Here is an 18,054-nt window from a genome sequence, read left to right as displayed (position 1 = left end):
CTGTGAATTTCTTTGGTGTCTGTTGTTTCTTTACTCCTGAGTCAGTTACTCTGGACCATGGCTTTCGCTTGGCTACTTAGACCAAGAGTCTATTTTATTTCCTCAAAAATACCAGCTCTTACATTCAAGTAATATATATATAACTTATATATACAGTATATAGATAGATACTATCTATAGATAGTACTTCTTGCTTCCATTTCATTAATTTCTGTTTTGATTTTTCTTTCTTGCCATCTATCAATTTGGGTTTGGTTTGTCGTTTTCCCCAATTATTTGAGACACAGCCTATGTAGCCCCTGGCTCTCCTGGAAATCACTATGTAGAAGAGGTTGGTCTCTTAACAGATTGACTCACCTGCTTCCACTTCTCAAGTGCTGAGATTAAAGACATGAGGCACCACACCCAGCTGTTTTCCAAATTCTTTAGTTGCTACATTAAGCTATTTATTTGTGCTGTCTCTGCCCTTTTAACATAGGCCCTTCCAGATACAACTTTCTTAGAACTACTTTTAATGTGTTCCAAAGGTGTTGTTCTGTTTCCATTTTCATTTAGTACCAGAAATTCTCATTTCTTTCTTGATTTCTTCTTTGACTCATCATCCTGTAATGAGTTGTTTAATATCCATGATCTTACATACTTACTAGAGAAATTTTGCTATCAATTTTAGGTTTTATTACATGACAGTTTGATAGGATGCATGGAATTGTTTCAGTTTTTCTCAATTTGATAAGGTTTGTTTTGTGGCCTATTTTATATTTACAGGTTTAATACAATCCCAACTTGCCAACATTCTTCACAATTACAGGAAAAGAATCCTAAAATTCGTATGAAACCAGAAAAACCCTAGACAGCCAAAGCAATGCTGAGCAAAACAATAATACTGGAGGAATTGCCATTCCATATTTCAAGATATATTAGAGCTGTAATAGCAAAAACAATGTACACAAAGACACATGTACACCAATGGAATAAAACAGAACAGCAAAATATGAGTACATATGACTATAGCCATCTGATATTTGGCAATAATGCCATATATATAGATATACATATCTATATATAGCCATATACTGGAGAAAAGACAGCATCTTCAAGTAGTACTAAAAAACTGATGTCTACATATAGAGGAATGTAATTACATCCATATCTGTCATTCTGCACAAAAAATAACTCCAACTTTAAACCCAAAATGCTAAACCTGCTTAAAAACAAAACAAAATACCATAAGCAGTATCTTACAAGATACAGGTGTAGGAAATGATTTTGAATAGGACTGTACTATGCCCATGAATTAAGGCCAGCAATTAATAAGTGAATTTCTGTACAGCTAAGGAAATAATCAATTTGTTGAAGAAACCCACAAAGTAGGAAAGAAATGTTTGCATTCTATTTATCTGCCAGATGATTATGACCCAGAAAATACAAAGGACTCAAAAGACAAAGTCAATAAAACAAATGACCCAGTTTAAAAAATGGGCTATAGGCTGGGCAGTGGTGGTGCACACCTTTAATTCCAGTACTCGAGAGGCAGATGCAGGCAGATTTCCATGAGTTCAAAGCCAGCCTGGTTGGTCTACAGAGCTGAGCTCCGGGGCAGCCAACCTGCACAGAGAAACCCTGTCTCAAAAAAAGCAAAGGGGGGGAGGGGTTGAGCAAGCATGGATCTGAAGAGTTCTCAATAGAAGAAATGACTAGTAAATATGTCAAAATGTGTTCCCAGCCTTGGCCTCTGGGGAAATGAAAACTACAACTCTGAACTATCTCAGCCCAGGCAGAGTGGCTAATAACAAAACAAGAAATGCTGGAAAGGAACTGAAGAGAAGGGAAGCCACATCTACTCTTGGTGAGAAAGCAAACTGATGCAGCCTGTCTGGAATCAGTGTGGAGTATCTTCAAAATCTAAAAATAAACCTACCACATGACCCAGCCCAAAGGACTTAACATCCTACTCCATGGATACTTGCTCAGGCATGTTTACTGCTGCCCTAATGACAACAGCCAGAAAGGGGAAACATGTCCTTCCACAGATTATTAGAAAATGAAAGTGTGGTACATACACACAACAGAATATTATTCAGCTTTAAAAAAAAAAAAGAAATCCTGAAGTAAATGAACAGATATAGAAAAATTATACCGAGTAAGGTAACCAGACACAGAAAGATGAACACCGTATGTCCTCTTTCACCTGCAATCCCTAGCTCTAAGTCTTCAGATTTAAATATCTAACACAGAGTAGCAACCTAGAGGAGACTGAGAAGGGAATAGAAGAATACCAGTGATAAGAACAGGGAAATGGAAAAATATGGGATGGAGCTCTAACTGGGGAGAGGTCAATACAGAAGGGAATAACACCAAGGTTGTTTGATAAAACTTGAAGAATCATTTCACATTTACCTGTAACTATAAATTATATACTATACAGACAATATATACATGTGCAAATATATAAATAATATATGCATGCCTTAAGTGAAGATACGTAACTTGGGGTAACAACACCCCCAACAGTGCTTTAGACTAATTCTCACAGTACCAGACATAAAAATCTCTATTTGTGCTATTGGTCAGGGTAGCCCAAGCAACTCCCAAAACATTGGAGGTTACTGCTATTGCCCTTGGTTACCTCTGAGAATGAAGGTTAAGTCCCTGTTGCTGAAGACACCAGGACTTAGGAAACATGACTCAGATGCTTCAAGCTGCATCTAACCCGAAAGCATCCTTCCGGTGGTCTAGCTTCCACAACACCAGAAAGTGTTATCCAAGTGCCAAGGGGAGGGGAAGAAAAAAAAAATCAAGTCCCATCCAGCTGTGATGCCTGTAAGCCGCAATGGCAATACCGCAATATATTGACAGGTGTATGCTGTGTATGCTGTTCAGTTCTGAATGTCTAGCGCTTCAAAAATAGGGTCTCAACCACCCTAAGAACAGTCAGTGTCAGCAGTGAAGTATTATACCAAAATTCAGCACTCCCTGCAGCACAGAGTTCAGACTAAAGCTGTGGATTTTTCTAGCAGGTAAATTTGGCTTATCCAGAAGACTAGCCTTAGACTACCTGCTACAGAAGCCTCAGCTGCCTTTTCTATCTTCTATCAAGAGAAAAGCCGCCCCAGCTTTTCTATCTTCTATCTGGAGAAGGGACATCAGCAGTGGCTGACTTGATGCTTTGTAAGTATAAACTTCAAACCCTTTGCATTCCATTCCGATCATGTCTCTCTTATATCACATGCTTTTATTCCACTCATTTGAAAGCATATATAACGTGTAGACAAACTTTTAAAAACAGGTAAAAATTAACTTCAGAGCAGAATGTCTTTTCTTTTAAAAATGATCTAAGATATTTTGGTGGCACAAGTCCACACTTCCAGTAGTCAGATTGCAGGGCCAGGATCTCTGTGAGTTTAAGGCTAGCCTGGCCACACAGACCTTTTTAAAAAAAGCAAATAAACAAAACATGCTTGGTGGTGTACTTCTTTAACCCCAGCAGTCAGGAGGAAGAGGCAGGTGGATCTCTAAGTTTAAAGCTAGTCTGATCTATAGAGTAAAGTTCCAGGTCAGTCATGGCTACACACAGAGAAACCCCATCTCAAAAAACAAAAAAAAAAAAAAAAAGAGGAAGGAAGAAGGGAAAAAGCAAGCCAGATATAGTGGTGCATGCCTGTAACCCCAGCACTTGGGGATGCAGAGGCAGGTGGATGTCTTTGAGTTTGAGGCCAGCATGGTCTACAAAGCCAGTCCAAGCCAGCCAAGGCTACACAGGTTAAGCCCTGTCACAAAAAAAAAAAAAAAAAAAAAAAAGAAAGAAAAAGAAAAGAAAAAAGGAAATTTCACTTTAGGACTAGATCCTTTAGCACATGTGGATGTTTAAGCTTGTAGTTAAAATAGGAATAAAATCAGAACAGTTATCAGGAAGTAGAATAGTTCTGAAGCTGGGATTCTTCTACTTGTATAACTCTTAAGAAGCTGAGGCTTGAAGGTGGGCACAGACCAACATTAATGTCCTCTTAGGAAAAGGCAGAGACTAACAAAGACAGTGAACAGTTAGACAAAATGGGCTTGAACTGAAAACAGTGAGATATTTCTAGCATTTTGCTGGTGGGATCTTTACTTTTAGATAGCAAAGTTCAGGTGGGACTGCCTGAAATTGTGTACAGCAAAGCCTGTGTCCTGCTATGCTAACTTAATCAGGCCTTCTTTTCATTCCTCAGTAATTGTGAGTACCCAGATTTAGAGTGATGCCTAGCACACAGTAAGTATCCTAGACCTATCTCTGGATGAAAGATGCCTCACATCAGGATGTTCTATATATCTTGATATTTAAAGAGCTACAAAGAAGCCTAAAGACAGAGTGACATCATGTTCAACCTAGGGCAAATAAACTGAAGTTTAAAGGAATGACAAACTTGTCTCTACTTGATGTTCTAGTTTTAGCACAAATCCAGGAAGTACTTCAAATCCTGAGCAGACTGGACCACTGGTTGCTTACCTGAACCTCAGCTTCAGTCTGTAAAACACTAGTTGCAGAGTCCCATCTGCATGAAAGGATATGGTGACGCTTAAAGGGCACAATAACACATCAGTCAGGCACACCAGCCTCCCTACATCTGAGCAGCTGGGACCACAAGTATACACCACCCTGCTTGACATAGAGCAGTGCTTTAATGTTACAAGAACTGAACAGTTATACTTTCAGTGGTTTAACAAATTTTAATTAAAAATAGACACTCTGAAAATAAAAAAAGTCCAACAAACTCTGAGTTTACAACAGAGTACATCAACAGTCACAGACAACTGCCTGCATATGCACTCTAAAGCAAGTACTGCATTTTTAAAAATGCTACACAGCAACACTGCAGGGCTTCCCAGGGGCCATCAGACCCTCATATTCTGAAGGTGAGCCATCTCCGCTGCTTGCTGAGCATCACTTGAGGGATGATCTGGAACCAGAGCTAGCTGGTCCTCATTACCAACGCTGGTGCTTTACGTTATTTCTTTTCTTTTTTTGATTTCTTTGTGTAGAGTCTTGGCTGCGCTGGGCTCACTTTGTAGACCAGGCTGGCCTTGAACTCACAGAGATCCGATCCACCTGTGTCTGCCTCCCTGAGTGTTGGGACTACAGGCATGTACTACTTCACAGGGCTGCTTTACATTATTTCATATCATGGGGAAAAAAAAAAACATGACTTGGCATCCACAGGACTGTGATTCATCAACCTACCATCCCCTTCATCTAAAGGCCTAACCAGAGACAGAGCTCCTGGTCTGCCTGTCACCTCACGTCTGAAACCCTCGCTCCAGTTGTGTGTACGTGAAAGAGCAGGAATGCCAACTGTGTCATGGCCCTTCCTACTAGTTTACAAGCAGTGCCAAGGAAGGAAGCTTCTCGGTGTTTTCTGTTCATTCTGAAGGCACTCAAAGATTTGTCTTACCTCTGAATGGAGAAATGACTTGTCATCACAGCAAAAGACAGTTTGCAACATAAAGTATTTCTGTTCCTACAGAGACTTTATTTATAAAGCAACACTTGATTAACACTACACACCAAACCTCAGGCTCAGAGTATTTTTAATAAATGAAAACATTTGGGCTTTTTTTAATGAATTATATTTAAAAAAAAATAGCTGTCAGGGGAAACCTGAAAAGATGTAAATCAAATTTATACTCTTAGGCAAACAGCACTCACAGAATCGGCAGAAGTTAATGCTTAAAAGAATGTTCTTAAAGAGCCACACACATACTTCTCTAAACATGTACTGTCATTGGCTGCTCTCTGTAAACTGAGGGGAAGCAATGCTTTAATTTTCTATTAATCAGGTATTGTCAAGCAGAAATTTCATAAAATGAAAAACAATTATTTGTAGAGTCCAGGTTGTTACTACTACTGACACTCTTGGGAAAACAAGGCGTGCATGAAATACCAAAGATTTAATTTACATGACAGAAGGAAAAACTGAAAACAGCTGCAAACCAAACTGCAGAGAACAGTACATCTGTGGAAGTGTGTGCTTCCTTTTCAGGCCTTCTGAGCACCTGGAAACCTTGAAGGGCCTCAGACACTTAGAACAAAAAGCAAGAGGTGAGGGAGGTGGGGATAAGGGTAGGGGCTGGTCCAAAGTCAGCCCAACTTCAGACTTACTCTTCTACAGGTTTTGTGATTCACACTCGAAGTTCAGTCTGTGTTTGACCTTTTTAAGTTCAGACATATCAAAACCTAAAAGTACAGAAGGCTTCTGAGTTTTTATTGCTTTCATGCAAATATACCTTCTTTTCCCAAAAAATGAAGCGACGTCAATTTTCCACACCCACAAGAGTGAGGACAGCAGTTCCACTTCTTTTCTACTAGGATATGGTCTCTTGTGAAAATAGTCTCTAAGAAACTGTTTTTTGTCCTCATAGGATCGGCCTCCATACGCAGTGGGGTCTAACGCCAACACCTGCATGGAGTCTTCCCTGGCCCCTGACCCCTCTGTCCTGCTTTCATTCTTCTGTCTCTTCAAAGGCACAGTGATCAGCCCTTTTTCTGGACCTGGGCTTGCACCAGTATCTACAATGAGCTGGGGTTCTTCCTCATCCCTCCGGTCTTCCACTCCTAAATGGCCTTCTGGCAGCTTTCTCTTTACAGGAAAGGTGGAATCAGGGATCACTTCCCCATTGACCAGCAGCAGTTCACTACTCTCAATAAAACTTGGCTGCACTTGCAGGTCTGAGCTGCTGTCCTTGGGAGCACTTCTACAACGGAGCAAATGGACAGCAATGGCTCCTAAAGTCATGTTTCCAGTGTAGACCCCACAGCAGTAGATGCACTTAAAGGCTGGAGACCTGAGCATTGTATGGACTGTGGGCATGACATGGTGCCTCTCCTTCAGATGCAGCTCATAGGCATCAGCAGCCACAAATGTGCCCAAACAAAATGGGCAGGTCAGCTTCTGTTTGCTAGGCATCTTCGGTGCAACCTCAGGCTGAGGCCTCACCTTAACATACACAGGCACCAGTGACTTGGAGTGTATTCCAGCAAGGATAGCCAGGTACACCTCACGCTCGCCAAGTTTCTCTCGTGGAAGTATGGTGATGAAATCAAGATGCGGGAACAGCAGGTTCCCATTAGCATCCAGGTCCAGCTGGAAACCTCGGTTACTATAATCCATAGACAGTCTCTTCTTGCCCAGGTGCTTAGTCCTGCTGTGCTCTACAAGGCCCCGGACATCATGAAAAGTGCAGGGACAAAACAGGCACCCCAAGCCATGCACGAGCAAATGGTGCATCAGCTCCTCCTGAGAGACCAGGCACTTACAAGAGAGGCAGCGCACTGTCTTCTCTCTCATCCACTTCAGAAATGGGGCGCATGCAGCAAGCTTTTCAGGCTCAAGCTTCTCACTTGACTTGGGCTCGCTCTGCTTGTGCGCCACTTCCATGTGAACCTGGTACACATTGGCAGGAAAGAGCTCATTGCAAACCGGGCAGAGCTGAGGCTCGCTCTGCTTGTGCGCCACCTCCATGTGAACCTGGTACACATTGGCAGGGAAGAGCTCATTGCAAACCGGGCATGTTTTCCACTGCTTGGCTTGTCTGAGTGCTTGGTCTGCATCTGCCACAGGTGAGGTAGCCTGAACAAACACACTAGGGGCAGGGCTCACTAGCACCTGCGGAGAGGGAAGGCTGGGCAAGGAGCTGGCAATCTGTGTGCCTGAGCTTGAGGGCAAGAACTGCACTGGCACCTGTGCTGCTGGTCCAACAGCTGCTGCAAGGCCTCCCCCAGAGGGCACAGGAAGAGTGACAGACACTGGGGCCAGTGTATAGGTGGGAATTCCATTCACCTGTTTCCCAGTCGGAATGAGCTGTCTGAGGATAGAGCCTGAAGTAAGGAAAGTAGTGTTTTGTGAAGTCCCAGCTCTCACTGGCTGGCTCACAGGCAGGACACTGGTGCTGACAGATGAACTGAGCTGTAGTACACCAGGCCTCACTGGCGGGCCCACAGGAAGTACTCCTGGTGTTACTGGCTGACTGAGCTGCAGAACACCAGGGCTCACACCCTGATTCACAGGGACAACACCTGAAGGGACAGTCTGGTTTGGGGAAAGCAGCCCAGATGGTACCACCTGGCCCGCAGGGAGAACTCTCAGGGGCACTGTCTGGCCAGGAGGGAGAACTCGAGGTGGAGCTGTATGGCCAACAGGAAGTACTGATGACTGGACCACTTGGCCAGCAGGCAGGACACCAGAAGTGGCTGTCTGCCCCAGGGTCACCCCAGCAGGGGTCACCTGGCCTGCAGGAAGGACTCCTGAAGGAACTGCCCGACCTACAGAAATTACCCCTGGAGATGCAGCCTGCAGAACCCCTGAGTTGACAGAGGGACCCACAGGCAAGACACCAGGCCCAACAGGTCTGTTTATGGGCCCCACAGGTCTATTTGTGGGCCCCACAGGCTGAGTGAGAGGTAAAACTCGAGGGCGGACCGCTTGATTCATAGGGCACATGGCTTGATTCAGAGGAAGGATGCTTGCTCCAACAGACTTATTCGCAGGCCCAGCTGGCTGAGACAGAGGCAGCACAGAAGTACTCACAGGCTGATTGAGCGGCACACTGTGTGAGAGAAAGACAGGCTGGGGAGCTGAGGGCTGCAGGGTGAGGCTACTCTGGCACACAGGCAAAGAGCTGGAGACCAGAGCTACATGAGACTGGGCAGTGGTAGGTGGGGAGTGCGTAAGACTGCCAGAAGGGCCTGGGGCCACAGTCACTGGCTGCACAGAGCCAGGGCTTTGACTGTTCTGTGGCAAAGAGAGGTGGAAGCAGGGTGGAGGGGCTGCAATGCTTGGAGCACTGCTGTTTGGCGGTAAGGCCAAGTGGGTCACTGGTTTGGGAGCAATATGCATTTGCTTCAAAAACCCAGTCCTCTTGATGTGTTCGGAAATCACAGATCTCAGCTTATTCTCCAAGTCCCTATGTGCATCTGATGTCAAAATGTGATACATCAGGGCATCCTGACTACTGGCAATGGCGTTGCACTTTTTACAGTAGTATTTGTCAAATGGCAGGACTTTATCCACAGAAACAGGATCACTTGCCTTTGGTTGCTCTCCTGTTTCCTCAGTTCGAAAACCAAAGTAGGAATTAATTAAGTAATGGAAATGGGCCACCAGCACGTGCTTCTTCATGCTGTAGTACAAAGTGTTGGAAAAGTTACATTTTAAACACGTGAAGCTGATCACGTCACTCCTCGGCGTCTTCGCCTCTCCCAGAATATTCACTGTGTAGCTCTGGACTTTGCGAGCAGGCGCGTGGAACATCCTGAAGTGCTTGCCCACCACCCTGGGCTGCGAGGCAAACGGGCAGTTGGGGCAGGGGATCACCAGCTCCTGGTCTGCCTCATCTTCATGGTAGCGATGCAGGTGATTTTTTAGGGAGGTGAGCACCTTCGTTGAGTACCTGCAGAGACTACAGCAGTAGGGCTTTGTTCGGTATCTCTGTGAAAGAGAAGGCAGTCTTAGAGAGAGCAACAGGTAACTAGGCTTCCCTTCTCCGCTCTCCCTCATCTGTGTGCTAACATGACAACCCCAAGGAGCAGCGAGCTCTCTGTGGATGCTTTCGACTAGGAGGCCATGTGTGCACTGGCCTCGGCCTAGGCTCCGCCTCCACAAGAAGGCTTGTGAGTAAATAAAGTGTGCGCCAACAAAGCTGTTTATTGGTACTTAATCCAATTCCACAGAACTTCCACAGGACCCAAAAAGTATTTTTTTCTTTTTTTTTGCTCCGCCATCAGAGTTGTTGGTATTCATCAACAAGGTCAGTTGTCCCTACCAACATAGCCTTCATCACAGCGAATCCCTCATGCCGAGTCCTCTTTGTAGGTTTTCCAGAAAAGCAGTCAGTATCACTTTAGATTACGCATACACTTAACGCCAATCCCCCATAACCTTCAGTCTGTGCATTACATGAAGCTCACCACTGGCCCCCAAATTCTGCCCCTTTTCGTAGCTTGAACTGCAAAAACCCAGCCTCAAAAGGCGCGAAACCGTAACACGTACACAAGAACATACACACCTGCTCAGACCTTAGAGCAGCTCCGAAAGCGAATTTTTTTCTTAACATTTGGAAAACTGTCAACAATTATCAACTTATAGACTATACAAATACTGGATTTACTCCTAAACTCTGGGTTTGCTGACTCTAAGCTATTGCCTAAAACCACAAATCTCAGCATTCCATCTTGTACTCCACACTGTCCTTTCAATTAAATACAACAGAAACGCATTCAGTTAATTTCCTGCAACTAAGTTATTTTCTTCTTCCTCCACTTCACTATTCCCCTAGATTTTCACTCCAAATTATAAAACTTGGAATACAACTACAATTTACCTGGCTTCCAACTTCTTAGCCTTTTTTTTTTTCTTGGTTTTTGGTTTTTCGAGAGAGCCTTGGCTATCCTGGACACACTTTATAGACCAGCCTGGCCTCGAACTCAGAGATCCGCCTGCCTCTGCCTCCCTGAGTGCTGGGATTACAGGCGTGCACCATTGCACCCAGCTTGTTAGACCTCTTAATTGTCTTTTATTTCCCCACTCCTTGAGACAATTGAGAGCTAGGCTACATGGAAGCACTGGAAGGCAGGCCTGTTATCCCAACTCCTCAAGAAGGCACAGGGTAGAATGCACAAGGCTAGTTTTGTTTGGCACCTTGGTAAAACCGTAAATGGGATGGATGGATGGATGGATAGATGGATGGATGGATGGATGGATATGGGCTGGGCTGGCTGGATGGATGGATATGGGCTGGGATGGATGGATGGATGGATGGATGGATGGATGGATGGATGGATATGGGCTGGGCTGGGCTGGGCTGGCTGGCTGGATGGATGGACGAGCAGAGAGAAGACAAGCAGATTAGATACACCAGTCAGTAAGTCGTGGAGAGCTTACTAATACAAAGCCCTGAATCCAATCTCCAGTACCACCTGAGACAGAGAAAACAAACAAACAGATGACCCCTATACACACAACATGCAAAAATAAAAAATAAATAAAAAAGAGAGAGGACATGAAGTTAGGAGGGTGTCATAGTTAGGGTTATTACTGCTGTGAGGAAAACACTATAACCAAAAAAATGGAGAGGAAAGGGTTTATTTCAGCTTACACTTCATGCTGGAAGGGTTGGGATAGGGAGCACAGGATGAATATTAGCAGAATACTTTATATACTCTATGAAATTCTCAAACAATAAATAAAAGTTTTTTTTTTAAGCTGACAAGGCACAGGGGGAGGACGCAACAAACGCAGGGCCACTTGCATTAAGAAGAGCTGTCACTTTTACCACAGTGACACTTGTTCTCTGGAATAGCTGGAGAGTAAGTACATGGAAGCCTCCAGTCTCATCAAAGTCCAAAGACACAACTCCTACCCTTGTGCCACAATGGAAACAGACTACATCCACTATGGAGGCCCCAGCAGCTCCAGGCTTGCTCCATTCCTCACTGAAGCGGTGGTCTCCTAATCGCTCTGGCGCACATACAACTGCTCTATATTCCCTAATAACACAGTCCTTCCAACTGGCCCAGATAAGGTAGATGCACACATTCAACATCATATCAGTGATTTTTGGCAGTCAATAAAACTAGGCTCTAGGATTTATGAGGAATTACAATAGCCTCAGGCAAAATCACAACCTGAAGGTTAGAGACTGAAGACAAAAACAGAAAATTTCCAACATTTCTAAGAGACATACTTTTTGATATTTAACATGTGAAATCCACACTTTCTTCAGAACTGAAGGCAATACTAATTAAGGTGAAGCACACCTGTAGTTTCAAAAAAAAAAAAAAAAAAGCATACCTTTCGGCAGTCAAGCAAAGAACCAAGGAAACTGGTAACAAGTGCATGCTACATCTACCAATATTGAGTAAATATTTAAGGATTGCCACGTTTCTGAAATGCCTATAAGCATGATCAACAAAAGGGAAAAAAAATGACAAAATAGATTCGATTTTGGGAGCAAGAAGCTTCAACTCCTTAAAGACTGCTAAAGCTTTCAGTTCTAAAGTACTGAGTGGGACCTATAAACACCTGATAAAGGTGAGATGCCCAGGACACAAGGAGCAGATTCAAATTTCAATACAACAGAACAGATTTTAAAAGCTTATCAAAGAATGTCTCTGAATTCCAAGTCAACAATGGAGAATACCATCCATCACCAGCAAGATGGAAACTGAACCAAAGGCATTCCACCACACTCATGTTATTAGTGGGGCAGCAAAATGAGGGGGCCTCTGTGAAAAGCATCCTGGACAGTTTCCCAGAGAAGAAAATGGGGATTTGCTCCACAGCCTGGCAATGCCAGTTGGAGACACCTACCCATAGGGGGAAAAAAAAGGTGTACAGCCATAAATCCTACATGTGCAGGCCAAAGCAACAACTGACAAAAAGCAAACAAGACATCAGAACTTGAAAAGCATCAACCTGACAACAGTGTTGTCACAACTCAGGGCTGCCACAGACTCCAAGTATGGTGACATCTCCAATCAAGTGTGCACATGCCCCAAGTCTCCACAGCACAAGGTCTGTCCTCTGAAACCACTCAAGTGGGCACTGTTCTCATATCCTAAGAAAGCCTCAATTGTCCTGATTCCTTGTATAATGTAAGCCAGCATGATTGTGTGATAGCTCTGCCATCAAGCTACCTCTGTTCCTAAAACCTGTTTCCCCAGAGAATAAAGGAGGAGACAAGATGGGGACATCAGGCCAACATTATATGCGAGGCACACTCCAGAGCACAGCATCTAATACATAAAATCTCTATTATCTCAAGCTATTATAACTTATTTTTAATTATTTAGACTTGTTTCATGTGTATGCATCTATATGCACCATGTATAATGCCTCTGGTGCCTACAAAGGTCAAAAGCGGGCACTGGTTTCCCTAGAACAGATTTAAAGACAATTGTGAGCCACCATGCAAGTGCTAGGAATCAAACCTGGATTCTTTGCAAGAGCAACAAGTGCTTTTAACTGCCGAGTCATCATCTCTCTGGCTCCCTGTTATTAATATTTATGTGAAGGCCTTACACACTCCAAGAAAGGCAAACTCCATAACTAAAGAAACCTTATCTTGTATTGTTCCCTTCAGTATGTAATCTGGTATTCTACCTCGATAGCAGGCTCTTATTGACCACTCATCAGCAGAAATTTAAACAATATTTCCTAATTTAAAGCCTCTAATTCGCGCCAGCAAGGTATCTCAGTAGGTACTAATCGGCAAGTGTGAACATCTGTATTCCTTAGGCCCCATATAGTGGCAACAACTGCAAGAGAGTATCATGCATACACACACACAAATAAATCTAACTGAAGAAAATACTTAAGCCTGTAATTACATACAGTACACATATATACTACAGAAGAGGATATTGAGAGGATATTCAAGTGGGGCTTGAAATTCAAATCTTCAAGACCCCACCCCACCCCCAAAATTGCAAGCAAGACTATGCAAAATGAATTACAACAGTCTCAAGGAATCGTGTCTATAACTAGTGAGAAAGGTTTCAAACTATTAGAAATGTTACTTTAAGATTTATTTTCATTATTTGCACATGTATTTGTGTCTAAGTGTGTGAGAGAGAAAGGCAGGAAGACAAGATGGGGAAATAGAGAAATATTGGGATGAAGATTATTAAAATAAGGATGTCAGCAAACACTGTCAAGCTAAATCGGAAAGTATATTCATTCTCCAAACTGCACTACTCTATTTGCTGGCCCAGCAATAAGAAGGCATCTTCTCTTAGATAAGGAGCTGGGCTGGCCCTTCCTTCTTATTGTCCCTGTAGTGTTCTGACAATGTGTGCTCTGATACCCTGCAAAGCCAGATCAAGTGTGCTTAAGTTGGACTCTGTACTACTGCTCCCGAAACAGCTTTGTCCTCATACTCTGTGTGTGTGTGTTCTATGTACAGGAGGCCTCAGGAGGCTGCTGGGTGTCCTGTCCCGTCCTTCTGTCTCGGTGAACTTGAAGACAGACTGGTGATCAGCAAGCCCATGACCCTTTTATCTTGTCTTTTTCCCTCCATGTCACTGGGTTACAAACCTGTACACAGCCTAAATTTTATGTCAGGGGCTAAGGATGAAAACTTGGATATTTTTGCTTTCGTAGCAAACACCACTAAGCCATCTCCCCAGCCCTTGTCCTCAAACACTTTGAATGCAGCACTAACTTGATCAGCTGGCTACCAGTGAAAGTCCATTCAGACATGTGTTTCCATAAGAGCACTCTTAGGCCATTTCATGAAGACTATTGTCAGGCCTGCAGGATAGCTCAGTGGGGAGACACTTGCTGCCAAACCTGGCAGCTCAAGTTCATCCCGTGAAATCTACATGGTCAAAAAGGAGAGCTGATCCCCACAAGCTGTCCCTGGACCTCCACATCAAATGTGTGACCTCACACACATATGCAAACAAATAAAGGTTAAAAACAAGAACACAACTTTCAAGAAGAATTAAATTTTCAAAAAACTATTTCCTGATCTATAGAATAATCTTCCTGGTTTTCTGCGGTCAATAGCTGACCATTTTCTGGAGAGCACCACAGGACTTCTGTCTGTCTAGGGTGCACGAGAATGAGTATGATACCCACATAGTCTTGGACGTACGAACCTCTGGTTTCAACAAACACTGTTCCAAACTGTGTATCTCCCATGCAAAAGGAACCTCATGCTTTATCAGCAAGAGCCCCATGTGGATCAGATTTGCAAACTGAATCCACACTACAGTCCTACAGTCTCAGATAAGTGATTTTACGCAACACTCCACGCTTCTCCATGGAGCTGCCTCCAGAGCACAGTACTGTGCAAACCCTCCAGCAGCCAGACAACACTGCTCCCTCTCTGGGGATGCTTCAGCCCATAACAGTGAGGTCCTGTCAGTTCTGAGAACCTGAATCTGTTGCTGCCCTATACATTTAGTATTTTAGCTATTAAAAAAAAAAAAAAAAAACAGATTTCTATGTTCTTTATATAACAAAAGAAACTGCTAAGCCAGATGATGATTCTGGGGTGATGCAGAGGAACAGCTCCTCATACTACTGCCCCAAAGCCCCTCCACTGGAATACTGGGATGTGAAACAGGCAGGGTCGATCCTGATTCCAATCCTAACAGACATAGGCTGAGGAGAGGGAAAGGAAGAGGGGGAGAGAGAGAGAGAGAGAGAGAGAGAGAGAGAACGGGAAGGGAGGGAGGGAGGAAGGGAGTGTGTGTGCACACACACAAGCAGAAAACTAAAAAGTAGATAAAGGATATGAAATAAAGGTATAAGAGGATATTTTCATGCAGATGTGCAATACTTGTATTTTAAACTAATTCTATTTTTTTATAAAAGTTAAGAAGGTCAAATTTATAAAGAAAAATATTAAACTTAAGGTTAATTAAGGAGTTTTTAATATTAACATAGTAGAGCCTAAATGTGCAATATTCAGAAAGCTGGCAGTAGTCATCAGATAAATCCACTGCCTCACCCAGAACAACTTCCAGGAGGGGCTGCAAGCTCAATTCCTACACAGATATGAGCGTGTAACAAAATCTTTCATATACAGCATTTTCACAGTGCCACTTCTCTGAGCAGATGTGTTCAAATAATTACCACTGTGTTACCAGCTGTCCACAGTGCTCAGTACAGTAGCATGGGGTACACGTTTATAGCTGGGATGTATTCATGCTGTACTGGGTATGTCTGGGGAAGTAGCTTATCTGAACAATAATATCACCTGAGGACAAATTTCTAAGAACACATGCCCCTGTAGCAATGCACGCCTCCCTAAACCAGTAACAGCCATTATTATCAAGTACTGTGTACTAAGTTGTATGCAATACACTTGGCTAGCCATACGGGCTTATTAAGATTATCATTACACACATGGTATATACTCATTTATATAGACCTATAAGATAGGATAAACATACTAAAATATGTACACCTAAAGAAGATAAACAAGAAAGAGGTCCAGGGGTAAAATGACCAGTCCTCATCTAGAAAGACAAAGGAGAAGGACGTTGGAAATAGGAGAAAACGAGTAACAGGACAGTAGCCTACCACAGAAGGGACCTGAAAGACTCTACCTAGCAGTGTACTCAAAGCTGAGTTTGGTTATGCTGAGACCTATACTCAAAGGTTTGGTTATGCTGAGACCTATAACCAAACCTTCGGCAGAGTGTAGGGAATCATATGAAGGAAGGAGGAATTAGTATATTCTAGAGGGGACAGGGAGTCCCACAAGGTCCAAATATATCTGAGCACAAGGGTCTTCTATGAGACTGTTTATCCAACCAAGGACCATGCATGGATATAACCTACAACCCCTGCTCAGACATAGCCCATGGTAGCTCGGTATCCAAGTAGGTTCCCTAGTAAGGGGGACAGGAATTGTTCTGACATGAACTCATGAGCTTCCCCTCCCCAGTGAGGGAGGAGCAGCCTTGCTAGGCCACAGATAAGGACATTGCAATCATCCTGAAGATACCTGATAAGCTAGGGCCAGACGGAAGGAGAGGAGGACACCCCCTCTCAGTGGACTCGGAAGGGGTCAGGGAGGAGATGAGGGAGGGAGGGAAGGACTGGGAGGGAAAGAGGGAGAGGGCTATAGCTGGGATACAAGTGAATGTATAAAATTATTTAAAAATAAAAAAAAATTAATTAAAAAAAAAATATTATCATTACAACCAAGCAATGGTAGTGCACGCCTTTAATCCTCAGGAGGCAGAGGCAGGTGAATCTCTGTGAGCTTTAGGTCTACAGAGCTGGTTCCAAGAGAGCCAGTGCTACACAAAGAAACCTTGTCTTGCTAAACCAAAAAAATATTAGCATTACAGTAAAAAATGCAACCTATCACACTATGACCTACATCAGTAGGTAAGAGGTATTTTCAGTTCCATTATAATCTCCAATAATCACCTTTATACGTGCAGGCTCACACTGACTGGAATGTCACTAATGATGTATGAGCAAGGCATTTGATGTTACAGCACTCATTCAGAAGGTTTTTCTCATACAGCCACTTCTAATCACAAGCTTGGTTGCATCCCCAAACTGTGCACGTGGACAGTCTTTCCATCAGCAGTGACTCTGAGCTCTGCCTCCTCCCCACCTCATGAACACATTCTCCCAGTTCATCAGCAGCCCGGCAGTTGCGCTGTGCCTCAGCCCTAGTTCACTTGCCCCCATAAAAACAAATGACAAAAGCACATACCGCTTTCTTTCCAGAAGGTTCCCAAAGAGAAACATCTCCCCATGATGTGTTATAAAAGTACTTTTCTCCTGGATCAAAGCCTTTAAGATCCTTAAGAAAAGAAGAAAAAAAGAAAGAAAGAAAGAAAGAAAAACAAACATTATATGACAATCTGTGAGTTGCAGAAATATCTAAAGCTAGAAGGTACATGCCTGTAATTCCAGCTACCCAGGAAGCTGAAGCAGGAGGATTCCAAAGTTCAAAGCCAGCCTGGGCAACTTAACACCCTGCTGCAAAAATAAAAAGGTAAAGAAGGTTAGACCATGAGGCTCACTGATAAAGCATTTGCCTCATGTGCTTGAGGCCCAAATATAATCCCCTCCTACCAAAATTAAATCCATTATCAGGTGATCTGGTACCTAATAAATCTATATGTGCAAAGAAAAACAGAAGTATAGTCATTAACAAACGTTGACATTTAAAGTATGAGTGTCAAGAAAAAGATTTAGATGATCCACATTCAAACCACAATTTTATAGGCCAGGTGTGGTGGCGAACACCTTTAATCCCAGCACTCGGGATAAAAAGGCAGGTGGATCTCTGTGAATTTGAGGCCAGCCTGGTCTACAGAGTTCTAGGCTGTTACACAGAGAAACCTTGTCTCAAATTATAATTTTCTAAGAAATAAATGGAAAAATCCCAAAGAAAATATTCTGGATAATTTGTACAGGTAAGCAAGGCCTAAGTGTACATAAAAGTCCTGTAGCTTTGTGAACAAATATGAGTGCCCTGAGAGTCAGAGAGCAGACTCAGCACCCTCACCCAGCAGTCCTTCCCCAGTACTGCTTTACTACTGTT

At 43.3% G+C, this 18,054-nt stretch overlaps 1 protein-coding gene and 1 non-coding gene across 5 annotated transcripts in view; both read right to left on the bottom strand.

Annotated features, from left to right (window-relative positions):
- Window positions 1-4,687: 4,687 nt before the first annotated feature.
- Window positions 4,688-18,054, bottom strand: part of Adnp2 (ADNP homeobox 2) — a 26,656-nt gene continuing 13,289 nt past the window's right edge. For 2 of the 4 annotated variants that reach the window (XM_021640061.2, XM_060377001.1), the window contains exons 3-4: window positions 17,218-17,307; window positions 4,688-9,461 (exon numbers count right to left, since the gene is read on the bottom strand). In XM_021640061.2, the coding sequence (XP_021495736.2) occupies window positions 6,141-9,461; window positions 17,218-17,307 (3,411 nt within the window). In that variant the 3' untranslated portion in view covers window positions 4,688-6,140. The remainder of the gene's footprint in view (window positions 9,462-17,217; window positions 17,308-18,054) is intronic. The other 2 variants (XM_060377002.1, XM_021640060.2) reach the window with 2 other exon arrangements.
- LOC132652587 (small nucleolar RNA SNORD74) lies at window positions 9,745-9,821 on the bottom strand. Its single transcript, XR_009590185.1, has one exon. It is a non-coding gene; the product is annotated as a small nucleolar RNA SNORD74 (small nucleolar RNA).

This window comes from Meriones unguiculatus, chromosome 2, assembly GCF_030254825.1.
Source record: "Meriones unguiculatus strain TT.TT164.6M chromosome 2, Bangor_MerUng_6.1, whole genome shotgun sequence".
Taxonomy (NCBI): Eukaryota; Metazoa; Chordata; class Mammalia; order Rodentia; family Muridae; genus Meriones; species Meriones unguiculatus.
This window is presented reverse-complemented; position numbering and strand designations above follow the sequence as displayed.